At 38.8% G+C, this 18,435-nt stretch overlaps 2 protein-coding genes across 15 annotated transcripts in view; one reads left to right on the top strand and one right to left on the bottom strand.

The window, feature by feature from the left end:
* The window catches only part of si:dkey-92j12.5 (multiple PDZ domain protein), a 76,530-nt gene extending 68,626 nt beyond the window's left edge, over positions 1-7,904 (bottom strand). The window contains exons 1-3 of the mRNA XM_038290326.1: positions 7,666-7,904; positions 6,895-6,973; positions 2,222-2,388 (exon numbers count right to left, since the gene is read on the bottom strand). Coding sequence (XP_038146254.1) covers positions 2,222-2,388; positions 6,895-6,907 — 180 coding nt within the window. The 5' untranslated portion in view covers positions 6,908-6,973; positions 7,666-7,904. The remainder of the gene's footprint in view (positions 1-2,221; positions 2,389-6,894; positions 6,974-7,665) is intronic.
* Positions 7,905-16,662: 8,758 nt separating this feature from the next.
* Positions 16,663-18,435, top strand: part of adgrl3.1 (adhesion G protein-coupled receptor L3.1) — a 225,729-nt gene continuing 223,956 nt past the window's right edge. For 5 of the 14 annotated variants that reach the window (XM_038290309.1, XM_038290315.1, XM_038290303.1 and 2 more), the window contains exon 1: positions 16,665-17,203. The gene's annotated coding sequence lies outside the window, so the exon portion shown is untranslated. Of the gene's footprint in view, positions 17,204-18,435 lie in introns of all 14 variants that reach the window. The other 9 variants (XM_038290307.1, XM_038290314.1, XM_038290311.1 and 6 more) reach the window with 5 other exon arrangements.

Raw genomic sequence — 18,435 nt, 5'->3', positions numbered from 1 at the left:
ACCCTCAGCCCAAAACATGGTTGTGCCACACTTGTACCTGTAGGGGCTATTAAATATTTAACTGGGAAAAAGATGTTTACACCACTGTTGATGATCTTTAGCCAACTACTCTTTGCAGAACAGTCTTAGTTTAGCAATAGTGGATTTTTTTTTTTTATCCTGCTACACCCCCTCATTTGAATTAAGGTTGGACATCGACTACAACAGTCCAGATTCTTTGAGATGTATTTGCACTATTCAAAGGTGACTTATTTGAGAGCCCTTGATCAGTATCCTGTTCATTAGGAGCTTTAACCTGTCATTCATCCAGTTGAGGCCTTTAATATGTTCTGCCTTGTACACTTCTGGAATTTAAGGTATCTAGAATGTCTATATGCATTTAATGTTAAATATTTCAATTATTTGAAGAAAAGGTGTTTAACACAGCTACAGTGGTGAGTGTTATAGACCTTATAAATAAGTTTAAAATGGGCCAAAATGGATTCAGCAAATCAGGCCAATGCACAGACTGGTGCACAGACCAATGTTTTAAACTCTTCCTGTTTCAAAACAGAGAAAACTTCACAACACAATTCTGCCCCTTCCCCACCAGTTGCGTTGCACAGAGCTTCACTGTCCAACACCGAAACAAAGACTGACTTAGCTTTTTAAAAAATGTTTAAGTTAGGCAAAACACACTAAAAGGTACACTGTGTAATCTGAATAATTACCCCCTATCCTTTTAGAGCAGTGCAAGCTAAGGTTGGCATGTCTGTTAAGTCAAGTGCAGGGTAATGCCCGCAGCCTAACCAGGGCTTTCTCTTTGTGACTTGCTTCGTGTTCATACTAGTGTTGCGCCAATGCCATTTTTTGGCCCTGATACGATACCTGGCTGTGCAGTATCGGCCGATACGATACCATCTGTTTGAAAATGATGTGTGTGTGTGTATGAAGAACTGCATACTACTTGGATGTAATGGATGGATGGATGGATGGATGGATGGATGGATGGATGGATGGATGGATGGATGGATGGATGGATGGATGGATGGATGGATGGATGGAATTTTATGTAGGGTGAGGAGCGGTTATCACTCTTAAGAAAAAGTGCTCCAATGTAATTCAATGGCTTCAATAGGTAACAAGTAATTGAATTAAGTTTCCCCAACTTATGTTAAGTTTTTAATGTATAAATTAAATGTATTAAGTAAGATCCAACTGATTCAATTACTTGTTACCAATTGAAGCAATCAATTTAAGTTAGAGCTGCCTTTTCTTTTTTCTTTGCCTTTTCTTTCTTTTTCAAGAACTACTGATTAAAACACTTGACAACTGGGCATTTAGGGGCTCGTTATGCAAACACAGAAAACAATATTATAGCTGCAATATAGTTGTACTTTTTTAACAATATTTATAATTTTAATGTATTTACTGTAAATAAACAATCATTGTTTACCGTCTGTATTTTGAAACCAGGGTATTATGACTTAACTTTACCATGCCATAAGAATCTGTAACTGACCTATGCCTATTTAGACTTTAAGACAACAGGAAAAATGTGTCCCTCAGTAGAATGCAGATCAGTACATTTACATAGCCTTAGAGGCTCTAGCTTCCCTGCTGTCATAAGTAAGATTAGACTGACAAATCCAATCAGTTGATGAATATTCTTTAGATCGAAATAAAAAAAAACCTACCTAAAAATAAAATGTTTACTAATATACTTTTTTAAGTGATGTGGGGAGTGTGTTTCTTACAAAATGTTTTTTAAATTTGTCATTTTTGAATTATGTACGTTTACAGAATATTTCCATTTCTATGTTCTTTAAGTATCACATATATGAAAAGTGTAACCTAAAGTTTTAACATTAACAAACAACATAAAGTTTGAAAATGTTCAGCAGGAGAACTTTGGAGACACAATGGAAACCAAAAAGCATAGGGCAGCTGACTTAGCAAATACAGATGGTGATTTTATTCTATATCATGCTTTAGTGACACCTGCAAAACACACATGACACATTAGATAATAGCTTATGACAGTAATACAGACACTTTCTGCCAATTTGTGATCATGACAAGCACCATCGATCCCTCCCACACTCTAACACAGCTTTAGGGGTAAAGCTTAGGTAAGCTGATTACTCATCTAGTTTGCTTCCTGAATTCAGTATTTTATCTACCTCTTTCCCCTACCATTTAATATAAAACAAAAACCCACACACTGAGGCTTGTGCTATACCTTCACTGAGGGCTTTGGCTCAGTTTTCTGCAAACTGAGTATGTGCAGGAAGAGAGGGCTTTGCAGGACAGTCTTCAGCACAGACAGTTTCTCCTGAGTGGGAGCCTCCCCTCGCTCCTTCAGTTTGGCTTGCAATCTTTCAACAGCTTCCAAAGCACACTGAGCATCTGAAACAAAAATGGATTTTCAAGGCCAGGATTAGAGAGTCTAGTTTCACCAGGTTACAAAACAACAGCAAGACAACTTTAAGAGTAAGAACATAGTTCTCATTAACCTCACGAATCTAAATGATCATTCAGAAACACCAGGAAATAGCTTTAAGTTTTTCAGTTTCTTAATTAGTTAAATTGAATCTAAACGAGTTCTGCAGTGCAATAATCCAAGTGTGTAGCCTTTCCTTAGCTCTCTATTGAGCAGGTATTTTTATATGTAAAGGAAACATATTCCAGGACTTTTTTAATGCTTTTTTGTACTTTATACAATCCATTTATATTGTCTGTTGTATTTTGATCTTTAATGGCATCTTGCTTTAACTGTTTGTACTCTATATGGGCTACTGGAACCAGAATTTCTCTTAAGGAGTAATCCCAAGGTATGAATAAAGTTAAGACTAAGTCTCTGAGTCTAAATGAGTTATATTGAGATACATTTACTTCATCTTTTAGTTAGGATGTCATAATAATTCAGATTATGAAAAATGAGTTTATATTAGGATACCAGTAGTTCATAATAGACATCTTCTTTTTAAATGAGATTTTCTTGTAAAAGTGTTATTTGTCACTGCAAAGCTCTTTGGTATAGTATCTATCTCAGATTAAAGTTTGGACTTTAACTTCCCTGTGGCAAAACATTTTCTTCCCCCTTTATATCTACTATCTTGTTTATGAGCGGCATGACAAAACATCAGCTCTGCTCCAGCTCTCAGAAAGATGAAGTGCTATATGTATGACCCTTGACAACAAGTCTCTGGTTTCCCAAAGACTTGTTGGCTTCATTGAAATCAGCATCTGACGTGGAGCTGCTGAGATATAAATTATATAAATCATCTATTTAGAGAGGTATTTGGTATGTGTGTTGATAGAGATTTTGAATTTTGTTACACTGTAAAATAAAAATGGTCTCATACTTGTGCATCTGGGTGGAGTTGGGCTGGAAGCAGCTGATTGGTACACCTTGGACAGGTCACCAGTCCATCATTAATAACACAGAACATGTCAACATGTTTACCCTTACGTAGACTTAAAGGTATAATGGAGGATTTTTGTGAAATGTTGAAAAGACCTGCCCTCTCACCGTTTAAAATAAATGCACATGCAGTGAGAGTGTGCACAAGACCATTTCTCCTTGTGAACGCTGTGTTTAAAAGTTACTGTTTGCATCGCTCATACAGGCTTATTTTCCAAAAGGAGATTTGCTGTTTCTCCACTATGTGAGATTCTTCACCAGAAGTGAAAATAGGGATGAGCACGTAGGATGGCCTGACAATTAGGAGGACTTATTTTGATTATCCATCCGGACAAAGAACATCCTCCACTATACCTTTAAGGAAAATTTATATACACCATGTTTTTGGACTGAGCACCCACAGAGAACCCATGGGTACATAGAGAAAATATAGACACTCTATACAGAAATACCTTTTTTAGACCTTGCTGCAAAACATCGTGATGCACACTGTCGAACAGCTTTCTATAAAGATGGTAGATTTGTGATTTAAAGGGTATCATAGTTTATTTAATTTTGATATGTAACTTACTCTATTTAACTTTTCTTGTTTCAAAAAGGTCAATGGTTGAGCAGGTTAACTTATTGTAAAACAAAGGGGGTAGTTGGCAAGAAACATTTAGGAACCATTGGGTTAGGGAATCCAAAATGCACCTGTGCTCCAGCTGGGTTTCTATTGCATTGCTTTAAAACAACTTCAAAATGTAGGATTACATTAGAGGGGGAAAAAGGTATATTATGGCACAAAGGAAAAGTGATTCTTAAAACTGTACATTTTCTAAATCTTGTTCCATCTTAATACTGCTAATCCTCAATACATCTCAGTTGACAGCGGAGGCTTCTCAAAGATGACTTGGTGAGCATGTGTGAAGGCAGAGGTGGATTGAGTAACTCAAAGCTCTTGGAATGATGATGTCCTAATTAGATAACTGTGTAACTGATCCATCTCTTTTGGTCTGTATATGATTTACAACATGGAAATGGCTTCCTTCTGAAAAAGGCTGTTTGTTGTGATGATAGTCAGCAAGTGCAAAAACAAAGCACTGATAGCCATTTGTTTAGACTGTGACTGTAGAAGAAGCCCAGATCATCAACTCACCTAGTTCAAAAAAAGTTTTTCATCGATCATAATGTGCTGTTTTCTTTTGTAATTCAAATAAAAATGTCTTATTTCTATTGGATACGTGGATAGTTTAAAATAATTGCAGTGGAAGCATAATTTCCAATTACCAACTCATGCCAAAAGATGTATAATCTGTGCAAGTGTCGGTTCATCTATATTTCCAGCCTTTACAGTCTCATATCTATTTGCTGAACTCTTATTTTAAAAGTCTCAGATCAACTTTTTTAACACAACAAGCCAAACATTTGGAAGCAGCTACAGTCTGCTCTCAATGCCTCTCTTCAAACAGTACATAGATGTTTTGGCTTTTAGTATAAACTTACACCTTTAGAAACATTTTCTAAAGAAATGCATATTTTTCTCACATTGCCTTACATTGTATATTGCTATTACGATTCAATTACAATTATTGAATTGAAAAAATTTAAATCATTCCAATTTTATGTAGAGTTTGCACATTTTGAAAATGCCATGCATTGTAAAGCCAGATGAGGATAGTTTGAAGAAAGAAAACTCAGCAAGAAGAACCTAAAACACCTTATCATAATATTTGATTAGCATCTTAAAGGTGACTCCTGACATAATAATTCAAATAATTTAGTTGTAAATATCAATTAAACTATGATATCTTCTTTGTATAAAATTATCAAACATTTAGGGCATTGAGTTTTTTTTTTTTTTTAAGTTTGGGTAATTTGTTTGGTCTAAAACTAATATTACAGTTTATGTTGAAACTTAGAATTCAAAATGATTTTTTTTTATATATAGAATAATTCTTGCAAGTTCTGCTTATCTCCTCTGTACTACAGTTTTCTGAAATAGAAAATATACTAAAATAAGTCAACTGTTCCAACATATTCTCATTATCAGTGCGTATGAAATCGTACGAAAAGTTATGCACACTATTTTGTACGTTTTGGACGTTTTCCCTCAAAAAAACCACATCAGTGCGCATGCGCTGGCAGACAGAAAAAAAAAGCAGATCCGTGGATGGACGTAAAAATGGGAAAAACAGTGCAATCATCACCTATTCATATCTCTAACTACGTTGCTTGCTGTTTTATATCTTAGGGTTAGGGTCAGGGCTAGGGCTAATTGTAATTTATATTCTATATTCGTGAATGGTGCTTCAGATGTGCATGCGCATAAGACGAAAAAAACGTCCAAACGTACGAAATTACTGTGCATAACTTTTCATACGATTTCATACGCACTCATAATGAGAATAGGTTGACTGTTCATGACTGAGATTAATATCTCAGAAGTAAAGTTGGAATTTGGTTGCATAGTAAGGGTTTTTAAGCTACACACTACTGTACAAAAGATGTATTAAAGAGCTATCAAAGACTACTTGTAAAAACTACTTGAAACCTTTACATTTATAAAGCCCAGAAAACTTTTTTTTCCAATTTCCTTCTAAAGTCTCAGTGCAACATAAATCAAACCATGTCCAGTATTTTTCTAGTGTTTTTACTTGCTGCTTAATGCCTGTACACTCTTCTATTTTACTTCAATTCTGATAAAAGTAGCGCATACTGAATATATTTTGATGTTTCTCAATATACAAATATGTTTAGACTTTAAATATTTTAGAAATAAACCCTAAAACTATCTAGACAGTTGAGGACCATGACAGATGCTGTTATAGCATCGCTGATGTCTTTCTTCCCTTCCACTGTTTTATCAAACTGCTGGATAATCCAAAGACAACTGCAGACTGAGTTAATTAAATGAGTTTGGTAAGCCAGACCTGGCTGCCAGTTAGCCTCCTAATTACAAAAGAAACTGCGAGGTTAGTTGTAGCCTTTAATCCCAATAGAATCATTATCCATTGACTTGCTTATTATTTTTTTTACATTTCCAAAATATCATTGGTCAATTATTTCTTAAATAATGTTCTAGTTTTCTGTGTTATCTTTTAAATATATATTCTCTATTTAATATCAAGGCCATCTACTGTTTATGAGAGGTTAATATTAAAGTAGGAAACACTAGGCTGTCTGCCACGCTGCAGAACAAAAGCAAAAGACTTCCCTTTGCATCAGGTCATGTTGTCCTTGCTCTTTTAGCAGAGTCGGGACTAATGAGCACAAGCCCCAACTCTGCTAATTGTTTGTGGCAGAGGGTTAAAACCCTGTAAAGTCTTCCCTGCAAACTTTTGACAGGAGTGTGAGGCCAGCGCCACCTGCTCATGTAACTACTCCATTCTGACTGGGTAAAGCAGCCATGTCTTATATCCTTATTGTAAACCTCAGGAGTTTAATGCAACACATTTGAGGGGATTCAGATAAATCCCTGCATCTCAAAGGTCACTGAGTATACTCACCAATGATCTCCATTATTGCCTGAGAGAGTTCTTCTGATGTTCCTTCCTCAGGTTGATATCATAGTCTTCTGCCCATCTCCTAAAACACAGAAAGTCAACAAAAATAAAGATGTTTTGAACATTTTTAAAGATTTTGATTGCACATTTAAAATGCTTTACTTCATCTGAGGGACAATTTGTTGAAAGCAATATATTTTTTTAATAGCTCCTCTCCATTTCCATGCAAATAATTAGTAAGACATAATTATTTGACATCTGTTCATCAGCTTGTATCATTTTCCCTGTATATCCTCTCCCTCCAGGGCCTGTGCCATGTTTGTTTCCAAGCGCCTTGCTTGTCACCTAATGCTCTTTAGCGGGATTTAAATCTGCCCCAAAAGGCTTTATCCGCAGCTGATGATAATTAACTTCGACACATGGCCTCCCGACCCATCTGACTTAGGATGGGGGGGAATTCAAAGCCTAACACAAGTAACATGATTTGATTTAGAAAAACGACGCATGGAAACGAGCTCCTCTGATATAATTAGGATCCAATGACGGACATCGGATGTATAAAGACTGTTTATCTCTCACAGCAGATCTTAGAGTTCCTATTAAAATCATACACTTTATTGCTCTGTAAAAAGAGAGATTATTGGTTTATGCAGCTAACGGGAACATTTCGGCGAACTAATTTCTGTTAATTTGATAGTCAATATGTTTGTGTAAACAAACCCCGCTTAGCTCCATTGCTATGGCAACCACGGACAGGAGAAGCAGCAGTCTCACCTCCATCGCAGCGCAAGCAGACGATCAACAGGTCTCTGGGTGAATCTCCTCCACCTTCCTCCCTCAGATGGTACCGATTGACATTTACAGGAAACCGAACGAGTTTTTGCCAATGGGTCAAGTTATAAAAACGACTCGATAAGCTGCCAAGGTGCCAATGAAAGGAGAGATGAGCATTTTATTTCCCGGAGGCGTTATAGGTTGAGAAGGAGCGTCTCATGCAGTGCGCATGTCCCCCGCTTCTGATCTCTGAGCACAAAGAGCTCTTCCCCCGCGGGTTGATAAGACAGAACAGTCCACCAATCTGTGAAACATCTCAATAGATATACCTTTTTTTTCTACTTTTATTTTGCTTTTGTTGTTTTTTTTTTCTCCATTAACCTAGATAAACTGTGTTACTAACATTCAGCTTCTGTAGCTAAAAATACAACCTCAAATACCTGAGGAAAAAATAATGTAAAAACAAAACAAAACAAACCCACAAAAAAAAAAAAAAAAAAAAAAAAAAAAAAAAAACAACAAGCAAGCAGGCAAATGATTGCTATATTGATCCATGAACTGATATGGGTGCTCTTAAATTGCTTGGGGCCCAGAGCAAAATGCTCCTCTAATAGTTATCTTTACCATTCCAACTTTAATACAGGTATATCAAAATAAATAAGGAAAATAGAATCAAAATCTTAACTAAGTATCCAAGTTTCTAATAAATGTTATCCAAAAAGCCCCACACCCCATGAAATTAAGAAGATATATATTTTTCACTACCATCTTAAAGTTATTCTATTAGTGTTTATGTGTGATTTAGTGCAGTCTGGTAGGAAATTCCTGAATGGAAACTTTCAGTCTCATCTTTCTATTGATTTCTATGAACAGACACACTTTTGCAGCATCTGGTTGGAGAGGTGCAGCATCCAATGCTCTTTCTTCAAACAGCGTTTACCACATTATCTGTACCCTAGATGATCGTATGTCTTTATGATTCCTGTTAATGTTACTGTTCATTAACTCTTCTACTTTTGAAGACTTCTCTTCAGTGTGGCATGCATTGAAAATGTGCTTTTACTCATCTCCTGATTGATACATTGTTACCTTAAACAGTTTTGAATAATCCTAACCTCCTTAAAAAAACAGCTTAAGCTAAAGCTGTTATTAAACTTGAATGTTTGATTTATTGTGTGTCTTTTTTTTTCTTTCAATTGCTTCTTGTTTAGGTCTTTTGGTTGTTTAAATACTTATTTTTTTTATCTCTTGGGAATTATTTCTTAGACGTCTCTCTTGCTCTTTTAGCATGACCTCTGTGAGATTTTTTCTATAGGTTCTCGATTTAGCTAATTAGCTTTCCTCCCTCAGTTCATCAATCTAGCTCTTGTATCAGCTGTTTCTACATTTCACCTAAATGCTCCCACCTGCAGCGTGTGCATTTGTCCACACCTTCATCAGCATGTAAACACCTTGGTTTTCATAACTCACTGCTGGATTCTTCTATTGCTTCCTTCTGAGGCCCTGTTCAATTACTAGTTTTCACCACTTTCTTTTCTTGTTTTATATTCAAATTTTATTCTTTGAGAAAATACAATTTGGGCTTTTAATTGTTTTAAGGGATAATTATGATAATCAACCGAAATTGAAAATTTAAGATTTTGATCAGTGTATTGAAACGCTTTACTTTTTCTGATTATATTATTCTTTACTGAGATGCATATGTGATTAATTTAGCAAAGCTCTCTAACTTCTATGCTGTTGATTTAACCGTTTGTGTTTTTCATGCATTTCAATGTAAAACATTACATGAATGAGCCTAATCAGATGTATTTTATTAACCCTGATTAAGTCCACATACTTACTGCATGCTCTAAACCAGAGTCACTAAATTGGAAAGAAAATGTTTTTTTTTATAGTTTGCTCATTTGCCCTGTTAGTTTTGTTTAGAGAGACAGCTCTGTAAATTTCGGAAGAGGGCTGCCACTGAAACTGGTTTTGCCACCCTCTTTTTTTATACTCATTGCCTTGAAGGTGCACATTTACAAAAGATACAGCAAATCAGCATTGTGTTTTGCAGGAAGATGTATTGGAAATAAGTAGGAAGCTTATAATTTAATAATGCTGTTGGCAAAAGAACTTGGACACACTCGCGCCCATTTCCCCTCTACGCTGCTCTCTGGTGGCATTTTATGGACAGGGAGGGACTAAGCTCTGAGTAAGAGCTGTTCAGATGGACGTACAGTCCGGCTGTTAAACAAAAGACTGAAGAACAAGGCACATATATGGTTTTTGAGATCACACCATATTCCATTTGAAAAGAATGGAACTGAATTTGAATTGAACCAGGGTTGGGTTATAGAGCATCCTGAAAAGAATAGCCAATAACCTTGGTTATAAACTTAAAATACCTGATTAACACAAACAATTTTAAGTTATAGTTTGGCTTAAACATGGTCAGATATAAAGAAATAAATAAGTACATCAAGCTCATAATCTGCAGAAAGACTTTTATGGAGGAACAAATTAATTTTGCATTAAAAGGTGTAATCTAATAAACACCAAAACATAATTTTACCATTATATTTTTTTACTTGGTCTGTGGAAAACGTTCAATGAAGTCTAGGTTATTGTATGAGTTAAAATGGGGATATGCTTAAAAACTAATGAGGTTCTAATTTCACTCTAATCCAAAAAAACTGCCTGATTTTTTTTGATTTTGTGTCTGATTAAAATTGTCCACAAAACATAAAGCCAACATTTAGATATCAGAAACACTAACTATACAGTTTTTTAATGTGATGACTGCAATCACTATACAACACAAATTAACCTAGATACCTGATTTATTTATTTATGTATTTACTAATGTATTCATTTATTCATTATAGGTCAATTATCACTGAAAGGCTTTAGGTTATTTATAGTCTGGGCTTTTTCATGCTTATGACCTTTTCAGGCAGACCCTTTGTTTATTCAATTAGGTTTGCTTCAACCGTGAACTATAAATTCCTTTTTATTTCTAGAGCAAATCTTAAATGTCTTCTATTCACACCCTTTTCCCCCTTGTAGGTTCTTGCTAATGGTACTAGTTGTAGTCTGTTAACATTTCAGGGAAAGTTTTTATGCAAAGTGGACATATTTCTCTGACACCATTATTAAATACAGTAGGTGAAAGCTGCAACAAGGGACGGCTGCAAAAACTCCTTTTTCAAGGCCTCAAAGTATTTTTTTCATGTATTTTTTTCTTACTGTCTTGACTGGTTGTATGAATTTATTATAATATAACTAGATTGAATGAATATGTAGTTAATTTTGAAGTTACATTTTTAGTGTGTCTAGCTTTCACATGGGGATCTATCTTATCTGACAGCTTAGGGAAGGTTGGAACAAGTGTCACAACCATCCCCAAGGTACAAAGCTACTATAAATTCAGGAAAGTGGGCACAGAAAGTTTGCACAGTTGGAGGTGATTTTCTTTTCTTTTTTTTTGTACATATGCCACAATTGTTCATCTGACTGGTGATCCAGGTAGATGGTTTCAACACTATTATTGTAATTTGAATGTCTATTAAAACTATATGAGGAAGTTTAATAAATATATAGAAGCTATGCGCTCCTAAAAAAAGTTTTTTTTTTTTTTTTCCTCTGATCTTTTGAAATTAATATTTAATAAGTTCTATTGCTTTTTTAATGTGGGATTTAAGAACTCATTTAAAAAAATTCAAAATGTCATTATTCAATTCTCATTTCATATTTCTGTGTGCTCTTTTCATAGAACCCCAAATTCCATTTAAAGAGGCATTATGGAGTTTTCTTATGATACTGTCACCTGTGGCCAAAACACAGAAGTGCAGCATTCTTCTGCTGGTTCTCATAGCTTTGTATATGCAGAGTGTATACAAAATGAAATTTATTTACATACAGCTTTCTGACTGTGAACGAGCAGCAGCTTAGAAGTAAAAATGACCATTTCCATTTATAAAGTGCAGCAGTGATCAAAAATGTAAAGAGTGTAGGAGAGACATGGACTAAAAGGCCTTGATGTGTAAGATTCAGAGCAGTGCAAAATGCAGTAGTGCAAATTTAATGTTATTTGTGCGATGCAGAGTCTTGATTTGTGACTTGATTAGTTTTAACAGTCATGAAAAAGCTGTTAAAGAACTTTCTGGTCCTGCATCTAATGCTGGAAGCCTCTTCCCAGAGGGCAACAGGGAGAACAGTCCATGGTGGGGGTGTGAGGGGTCGCTGATGATGTTACGGGCTCTGGACATGCAGCGCTGGGATGAAATGTCTTTTATGGAGGGAAGAGGAGCCCAGATGATCGTCTCTGCTGTTTTTACCACTTCTCAAGTTCTTAGAGTCTGAGGTGCTGCAGCCTCCTGCTGTTATCTCGGCACAAGTCCCCCAGCTGCTCCACTTTCTCTCTGTAGTCCTGGTGGTTGTCGTCTCTGATAAGGCCCACCACCGTGGTGCCGTCTGCAAACTTCCAGATGTAATTGGTGTTGAACCTGTGGGCACAGTCATGTGTCATCACGGGGAACAGCAGGGGGCTCAGGATGCAGCCCCGAGGGGAGCCTGTGCTTAGGGTGATGACATTGGAGGTGTTCTGTCCAACTCGGACTGACTGAGGTCTGTTTGTGAGGAAGTCTAGCAGCCAATTGCAGGGGGGTGTATTGAAGCCCAGTTGTTCCAGTTTTCCTATCAGATGCTGTGGGATGATGGTGTTGAAAGCTGAACTAATGTCAGGGACAGCATCCCCATGTGCTTGTTCTTCTCCTCCAAGTGTGCCAGGCTCAGGTGAAGAGCAGAGAAGATGGTGTCCTCAGCTATGGTAAAGGGCTCATAGAATGATTATATAGGGTATTTGGTGCTGGTCCTTAAGGTCTCTGAATAGGGTGCCTAACATTGGTTGGCCTGAAAATGGCATATTTGCTGTTCTATGAGCCCTAATGCAAGCCTGGTTAAGAGCCCCAGAATGAAACCACAGGTTTTCTTCCTTTTATGGTATGCTCATTAATATTTAGATGAGCTGTGTGCTGATTGGTTGGTTTACAACGAGCGAAACTGCTGAGCAAAGACGCATCATAACAACAAGCACTCACTCACTGAAACATCAAGTTGTTTATATGATAAGGTGACCAGATGTCCTCCTTTTCCCGGACTTGTCCTACTTTTCATACCTAAAAAAATGTCCGGCAGAATTTCAAAATCGTCCGGGATTTTGCTCGACTACAGTGCAGCAGAACCGAGCCATGACCTACGGGGCTGGTCCAGGAACTCCGGCAGACGGGGGGAGTAAGCCAGCGGGGGACTGAGCGACCGAACCCGACCCGGTGACGGTAGCCGCGGCCCCGTGCTTCCCCCCACCCAGTAAGGCAGGCGGGGGGAAGCATACCGTCACGGTGGCTCTGTCCCCTGCTGGCTCCGGACCCCGGACCAGCCCCGGAGCTGATGGCTCGGTTTGAATGCCAAGTCCGGTCCAGTCAGTGGCCCACCAGCCTCCCCTCCAACAAACAAAATGTCCTCCTCTTCAGAAACCCAAATCCGGTTACCCTAGATTATTCAATTCAATTCAGTTTATTTCTATAGCGCCAATTCACAACACATGTCATCTCAAGGCATTTTACAGTTTAACCAGATCATACAGTCAAATTGGTTCAAAGTTTTCTATCTGAGGAAAACCAGTTGATTGCATCGACTCATTGACTCAAATGCAATCCCTCACACTAAGCATGCTTGTAGCGACAGTGGAGAGGAAAAACTCCCTTTTAACAGGAAGTAACTTCCAGCAGAACCAGGCTCAGTATGAGCGGCCATCTGCCGAGGCCGACTGGGGTTCAAGGAGACAGAAGCAGAGATACAAAAAGCAGCTGTAAAAGGCGGCCCCGTCTAGGAAACACACAGCCAGGAAGACGAGCTCCGAGCCAGCTCCCATGTAAGAGGATGAAGAGAGCACTTCCAGCCAGTCACAGTCAGAGAAACAGGACTACACTGGAAAACAGACCGATCAGCCCCTTGTTTCAGTGAAAGAACTTTAGTTAATCCTGCTTTGAACTGTCCAAGATTTTGAAAGCTGTCTTCTGTAAAATTAAGAACTGAGCATCAAACTTTGCAGGGATCTTCTCATAGACAATAATAATCCACGCCTGTAAAGACTTTGAAAATTTTCCCCTTTCTCCATGCAGCCTGGAACACTGCATTTACGCCTGTGGTTCTGGCTCATTTTCAATAGAGAAACTGCCTGCTTTGCAATTCTTGTAGAAGTAAACCCTACCGTAGAGTAAACAGCTAAACGTTTGTGCCAGTTTTATGGTGGAAGTTTAGAATTTTGAAATTTGCAGAGAAATTAGGCGTCGATTGGGTTTGAACTTCTCTGTATGTCCATTTTTCCCACTGAACTATCATTAATCATCTATGACAATGTAAACTCAGTTTTGCATTCTATGACCCCTTTAAGGTAGAGGCCCTCCTCACCCTGATGTGGAACAGCTTTCACTGCTGGAGTGCTGTTTAACGCTTCAAACCTTCCAAAGGAGTTGTTTAGTCAATTTAGGAAGTCACCATCAGCTCCACCCACTGGCGGGAGGGTGTGTTGTAGTCTGTGATCGTCCATATGCGTTGCCACATCCTCCTGGTGTTGCTGGTATCGTGGAAGATCTTCTGGCTGTGGTTCTGCTAAACTGCTAAGTAATTTATCTAATACCTTTTTTTTTTTTTTTTTTTTACCTTACATGGAACTACCATTGGTGAGTTGAGGTGGATGCCAGTCACTTCTGAATATCCATGAAATGCATCCTGAAAAATAACATTTCTATTGTTTGCTAGGTTGGATCCATTCAATGTGGATGCTCTTGACATCACATCAACAAAACAGCACGGAAACGTCCGACCCGAAGTACATACAGGACAATAGGCTACATGCTTATTGATGCATCGGCGCTGAACTTCTGAGGTGTCAGTCTGCTCATCAAATGATGTTTTGGTAGTAAAGGGTCAAACAAATTGATTATTTTTAAGATATGTTTTACTAAAAACTTACAAAATGACTCCTTAAGTGGTTAAGTTTTTTAAATGATACAAATCCTCACAAAATTAACCTTATTGAGGCCAAAAAACCCAAAAGTTAATTTATGAAATTGAACGGTTTCATGTTACAACCAGGGATGGAGTCGGTTGCAGCAATTTTTTTTTTATATAACTATTCTAAAATAATAATGTTATTACATTTAAATGGTATAGGTAATTAGCAGAAACATGTGAGTTTAATATATACATAAATGGTTGGTAATTAAGAAAAAATTGTGTTGCAACCGCAGGCTCCCCTCATAATGACTGAAATGTATTTGCCACAGTCATCATCGACTTAAGCTCTCATATGAACTCTCTAGCACTCTAACAATTCGTGCAATGACTTTGGAGATTTCTCACAGACAAAATTCAAAGCTAAAGGCCAGCAACATGGTGTTCCACCATTGCTAATATTCATTGTGTGTTGTACCTCAAAAAGCATTTAAGTATCTAGAAAGAATCTAAAAATTCAGACAACCTCTGACTTGGGGGTCGTTTTGCAGGATCTGAGTGCTGTCAGGTTGATTATAACACAAGTGGGTTGAAAAAGTGAGAAGAAATTTCTGAACCTACTGTACATGCAAAGTGATTTTTCTGGAAAAAATAAAATACAGTGGGGAGTATTGGGCATTGTGGCTGTGCTCTGAGAAGAGAAGGTTGGCCGGTTCGATCGCCACAGCCTCCACTCTGGGTTCCTGAGCAAAACCCTTAACCCCACACTGCTCCCTGGGCGCCACACAATGGCAGCCAACTGCTCCCCAAGGGGATGGTTTAAATGCAGAGGTAAATTTCTCCAATGTGAGTTCAATAAAGTTCAATTATAAAGTTCAATAATTCTTCAGCAAGGAGGAGGATGCTGAACAGAATGCGTTAGCTGGATGGGGCTCAATATACTTAACAAAAAACACTGTTTTACACAAAACACTAGGTTTTAGTTTGTTAGAGAAACAATGAAAGCAAAGCGATTTTAAGGCTTCACTCAAAAATATGGAAACATTTGTGTTAGAAATTAGACAGAATGTAAAACTAAATTAGCAAGAGTTTTGAAAGAGTACAGTCTGCAGTGGCACTCTAAGAATGGATTGGTTGAAAAAAAACAATCATTCTAGTTGGTTGAATCAATTTAGGTTATATTGCTCAGGAACTGACCAAGTGAATGGTTTTTGATCAACCAGTATAACTGATTAACCAAACAACCAATAAAAATGGTAACTGGTGGTTTATCAATCTGACTGGCTGTAGTCAAGTGTAGTGTGCAACATTGGACCTACTGGGGACAGTAAAGCAGGAGTTTACCCTGCAATCACAGAATGGGTGCTTCAACCTTTGGCTTCGGCTTTTAATGTTGTTACACATTATTTTGTTTAAAGTGACCTATTTGTATCGGTTTGCCATTTTACCAATATAGTTAACACTACCATATTAAATTGGTTGTTTTAACCAAATTATTGGTTGGACACATAACTACCAATCAGATTGGTAAGACCTTTTTTTTGTGGCTGTATTGATCAATCGGTTTTTAGGATGTTTGATTTTTCTCCATCATTTAGATTTATAAGACCCAATCTGCTTCAATCAGTCAACAGTCTGTCTCTTCAGTCTAGAGAAGATATCACACCAAACGCCCACAGGAACAACAACAAGGAGGTGTTCTGTAATCTGGAGCTGTTGCTTTCCACCTTCTTCCCCTTCCGAGACTTTTTTTTTTTTTTTTTAGGCACCCTGAGCGCTTTCCTCACGGCAGGTGGAGCCCTACGTCCAAAGATTTTGGAGCTGGGTCCATTTTCCGTGTTTTCCACCAGACATTCAAACCCCACTTCATCTCTCCCTCTTTTCTCTCCCTGCATCCCCCAGGCAGGAATCATCACCTTCTCTCCAACCCACCCACCCCATCCATCCCCTCCTGCCTGTGAAGCAGCGCTCCTCCTGCCGGGGCTGCGCTCCGATCGGCCGAGCTTTCGCCGCGCTCCTAAATTGGTTTGTCATTTCTGACCCCCTCCCTCCCATACCTCCTCTCTCTGTTGCTCTCTCTCTCTCTGACCACGGTCCTCTGCTCCTCTGCGCCTGTGGACTTCAACTGAAGTCAGTTAAGAACATAAGGAGAGAGACGGGGGAGGGAAGAAGGGAGGACCGGGATACAGACAGACGGATAGAGGAGGGGAGAGAGAGAGAGAGAGAGGGAGATACGCCTCTGTCCTCTCCGGCTCTCCACTGGGCTTGTAGTGCATTTGGACGGAGTATAGCCTTTTTTTTTCCTGATCGGGATCCTAAGCACGCAGCTATAGCTTTATTCCCATCTCTTCCTGCAGGGAACGCTTGTCCGGGCTCCCTTTATTTGCAGCAAGCCGTAGACCAAACAGCGATCAGCAAGTGAAACAACCGACTGGGAAGATATATTTGCGTCCTGGTTCCCAGTTAAGAAAAACCATCTCTCCTCAGTGCTGGATGTGTACATATTTGCGCTCAGATCCCTGCTGCTGGTGATCGGGTAAGAATCCGCTTCTTTTTATTACCTCTAAAACGATGCAGATTTTAGAGCGTCTTGGAGAAGCCGCATGTCAGCCTGTGTATATCTGAGCTGAGATGCTCCATGGCAGCGCTGACTTGGATGCCCATGGGAATGTGGCCTGCGATGGGTTTTTTTGCGCTCCCGGTCGGGAACGTGTTAAACAGCGGCGCTCCGTCCGGCGGAGCGCGGCCGCGTTAAGGGCGTCGCTCCAATGTGACTCGAAGCAATAAACAATGATCCCTCCATTACCTCTCCGGATCCTAATCAATGCGATTGATTGACAGCCCCGGTCGGCGTCGGTTGTGTTCGCCGTTATTATTCTGGTGCGTATCTGCCTCACTGCAGGGCGCAATTACTCACCACATGTACTGGCATGATAGATGGCAAAGCTTCTCTTATTAAGGGCTCTTTTATTTTGCGGCTGTCACTCGAGTATCTATAGATGTGGGAATGCAGGAAGCTTGCAGTGCTCCGGGATGGGACGTGCTCAGGTTTTTTTTGCAGCCGCAGTCCAAATAGAGGAGAAACATCACGGGGCTGTTTGGGGGGAAATGAGCGTCCAAGAGGCCCCGGCGCGCGGCGGCGCACGTCAGTCATGCGGCTTCACGAGTGAAAAGCCATTGATTATATTTACAAGAGGAAGGTGTTGATGACCTTGATGTAAAACTGGAAATTACAAGAGGGTGGCACAGTTCTGCAGAAAAACAAAACAACACACACAAAAAAAATGCCATGCTTCAGATTTAATTTTAATAAGATGGAATAGCACATAATGCTTGCCTAATCCAGGTTTAATTCTTCACTAATAAATGACAGGACGACTAATCAGTGGATTGCCAAACAAATAATTGCAGATAACTGCCATTTATCCCCCCCCCCCCCCCCCCCCCATCAATAGCCAATGTTTGGGAGTCTGCTTGGGTGGCTGAAGACCAGCCTGTTTGAATCACATTACCCTCAGTGTTCCAATGGTTCAAACTACAAATATTATCCAACGGATTAAACAGATGATACTGCAGCAGTGAAAGAGGCCTCAGAGGAATCTGTTCTGTAAAAAATGAAAGTGGTCACATTTAATGCTACATGCTGACAGCTTCGCCTATTCGTGTGCTTGAAGGTGTTTTACAGCTGTAGATAGGCTGGGTGTAAATAAATAAAATCCTATCATTACAGCTATATCTGTTTATGTACATAGCCTGTATTTTATTTAT

Source organism: Cyprinodon tularosa, unplaced genomic scaffold (assembly GCF_016077235.1).
Source record: "Cyprinodon tularosa strain WSP-4 unplaced genomic scaffold, ASM1607723v1 ctg279, whole genome shotgun sequence".
NCBI lineage: Eukaryota > Metazoa > Chordata > Actinopteri > Cyprinodontiformes > Cyprinodontidae > Cyprinodon > Cyprinodon tularosa.
Note: the sequence above shows the minus strand (reverse complement) of the source record. Positions and strands in the feature narration are given on the sequence as shown.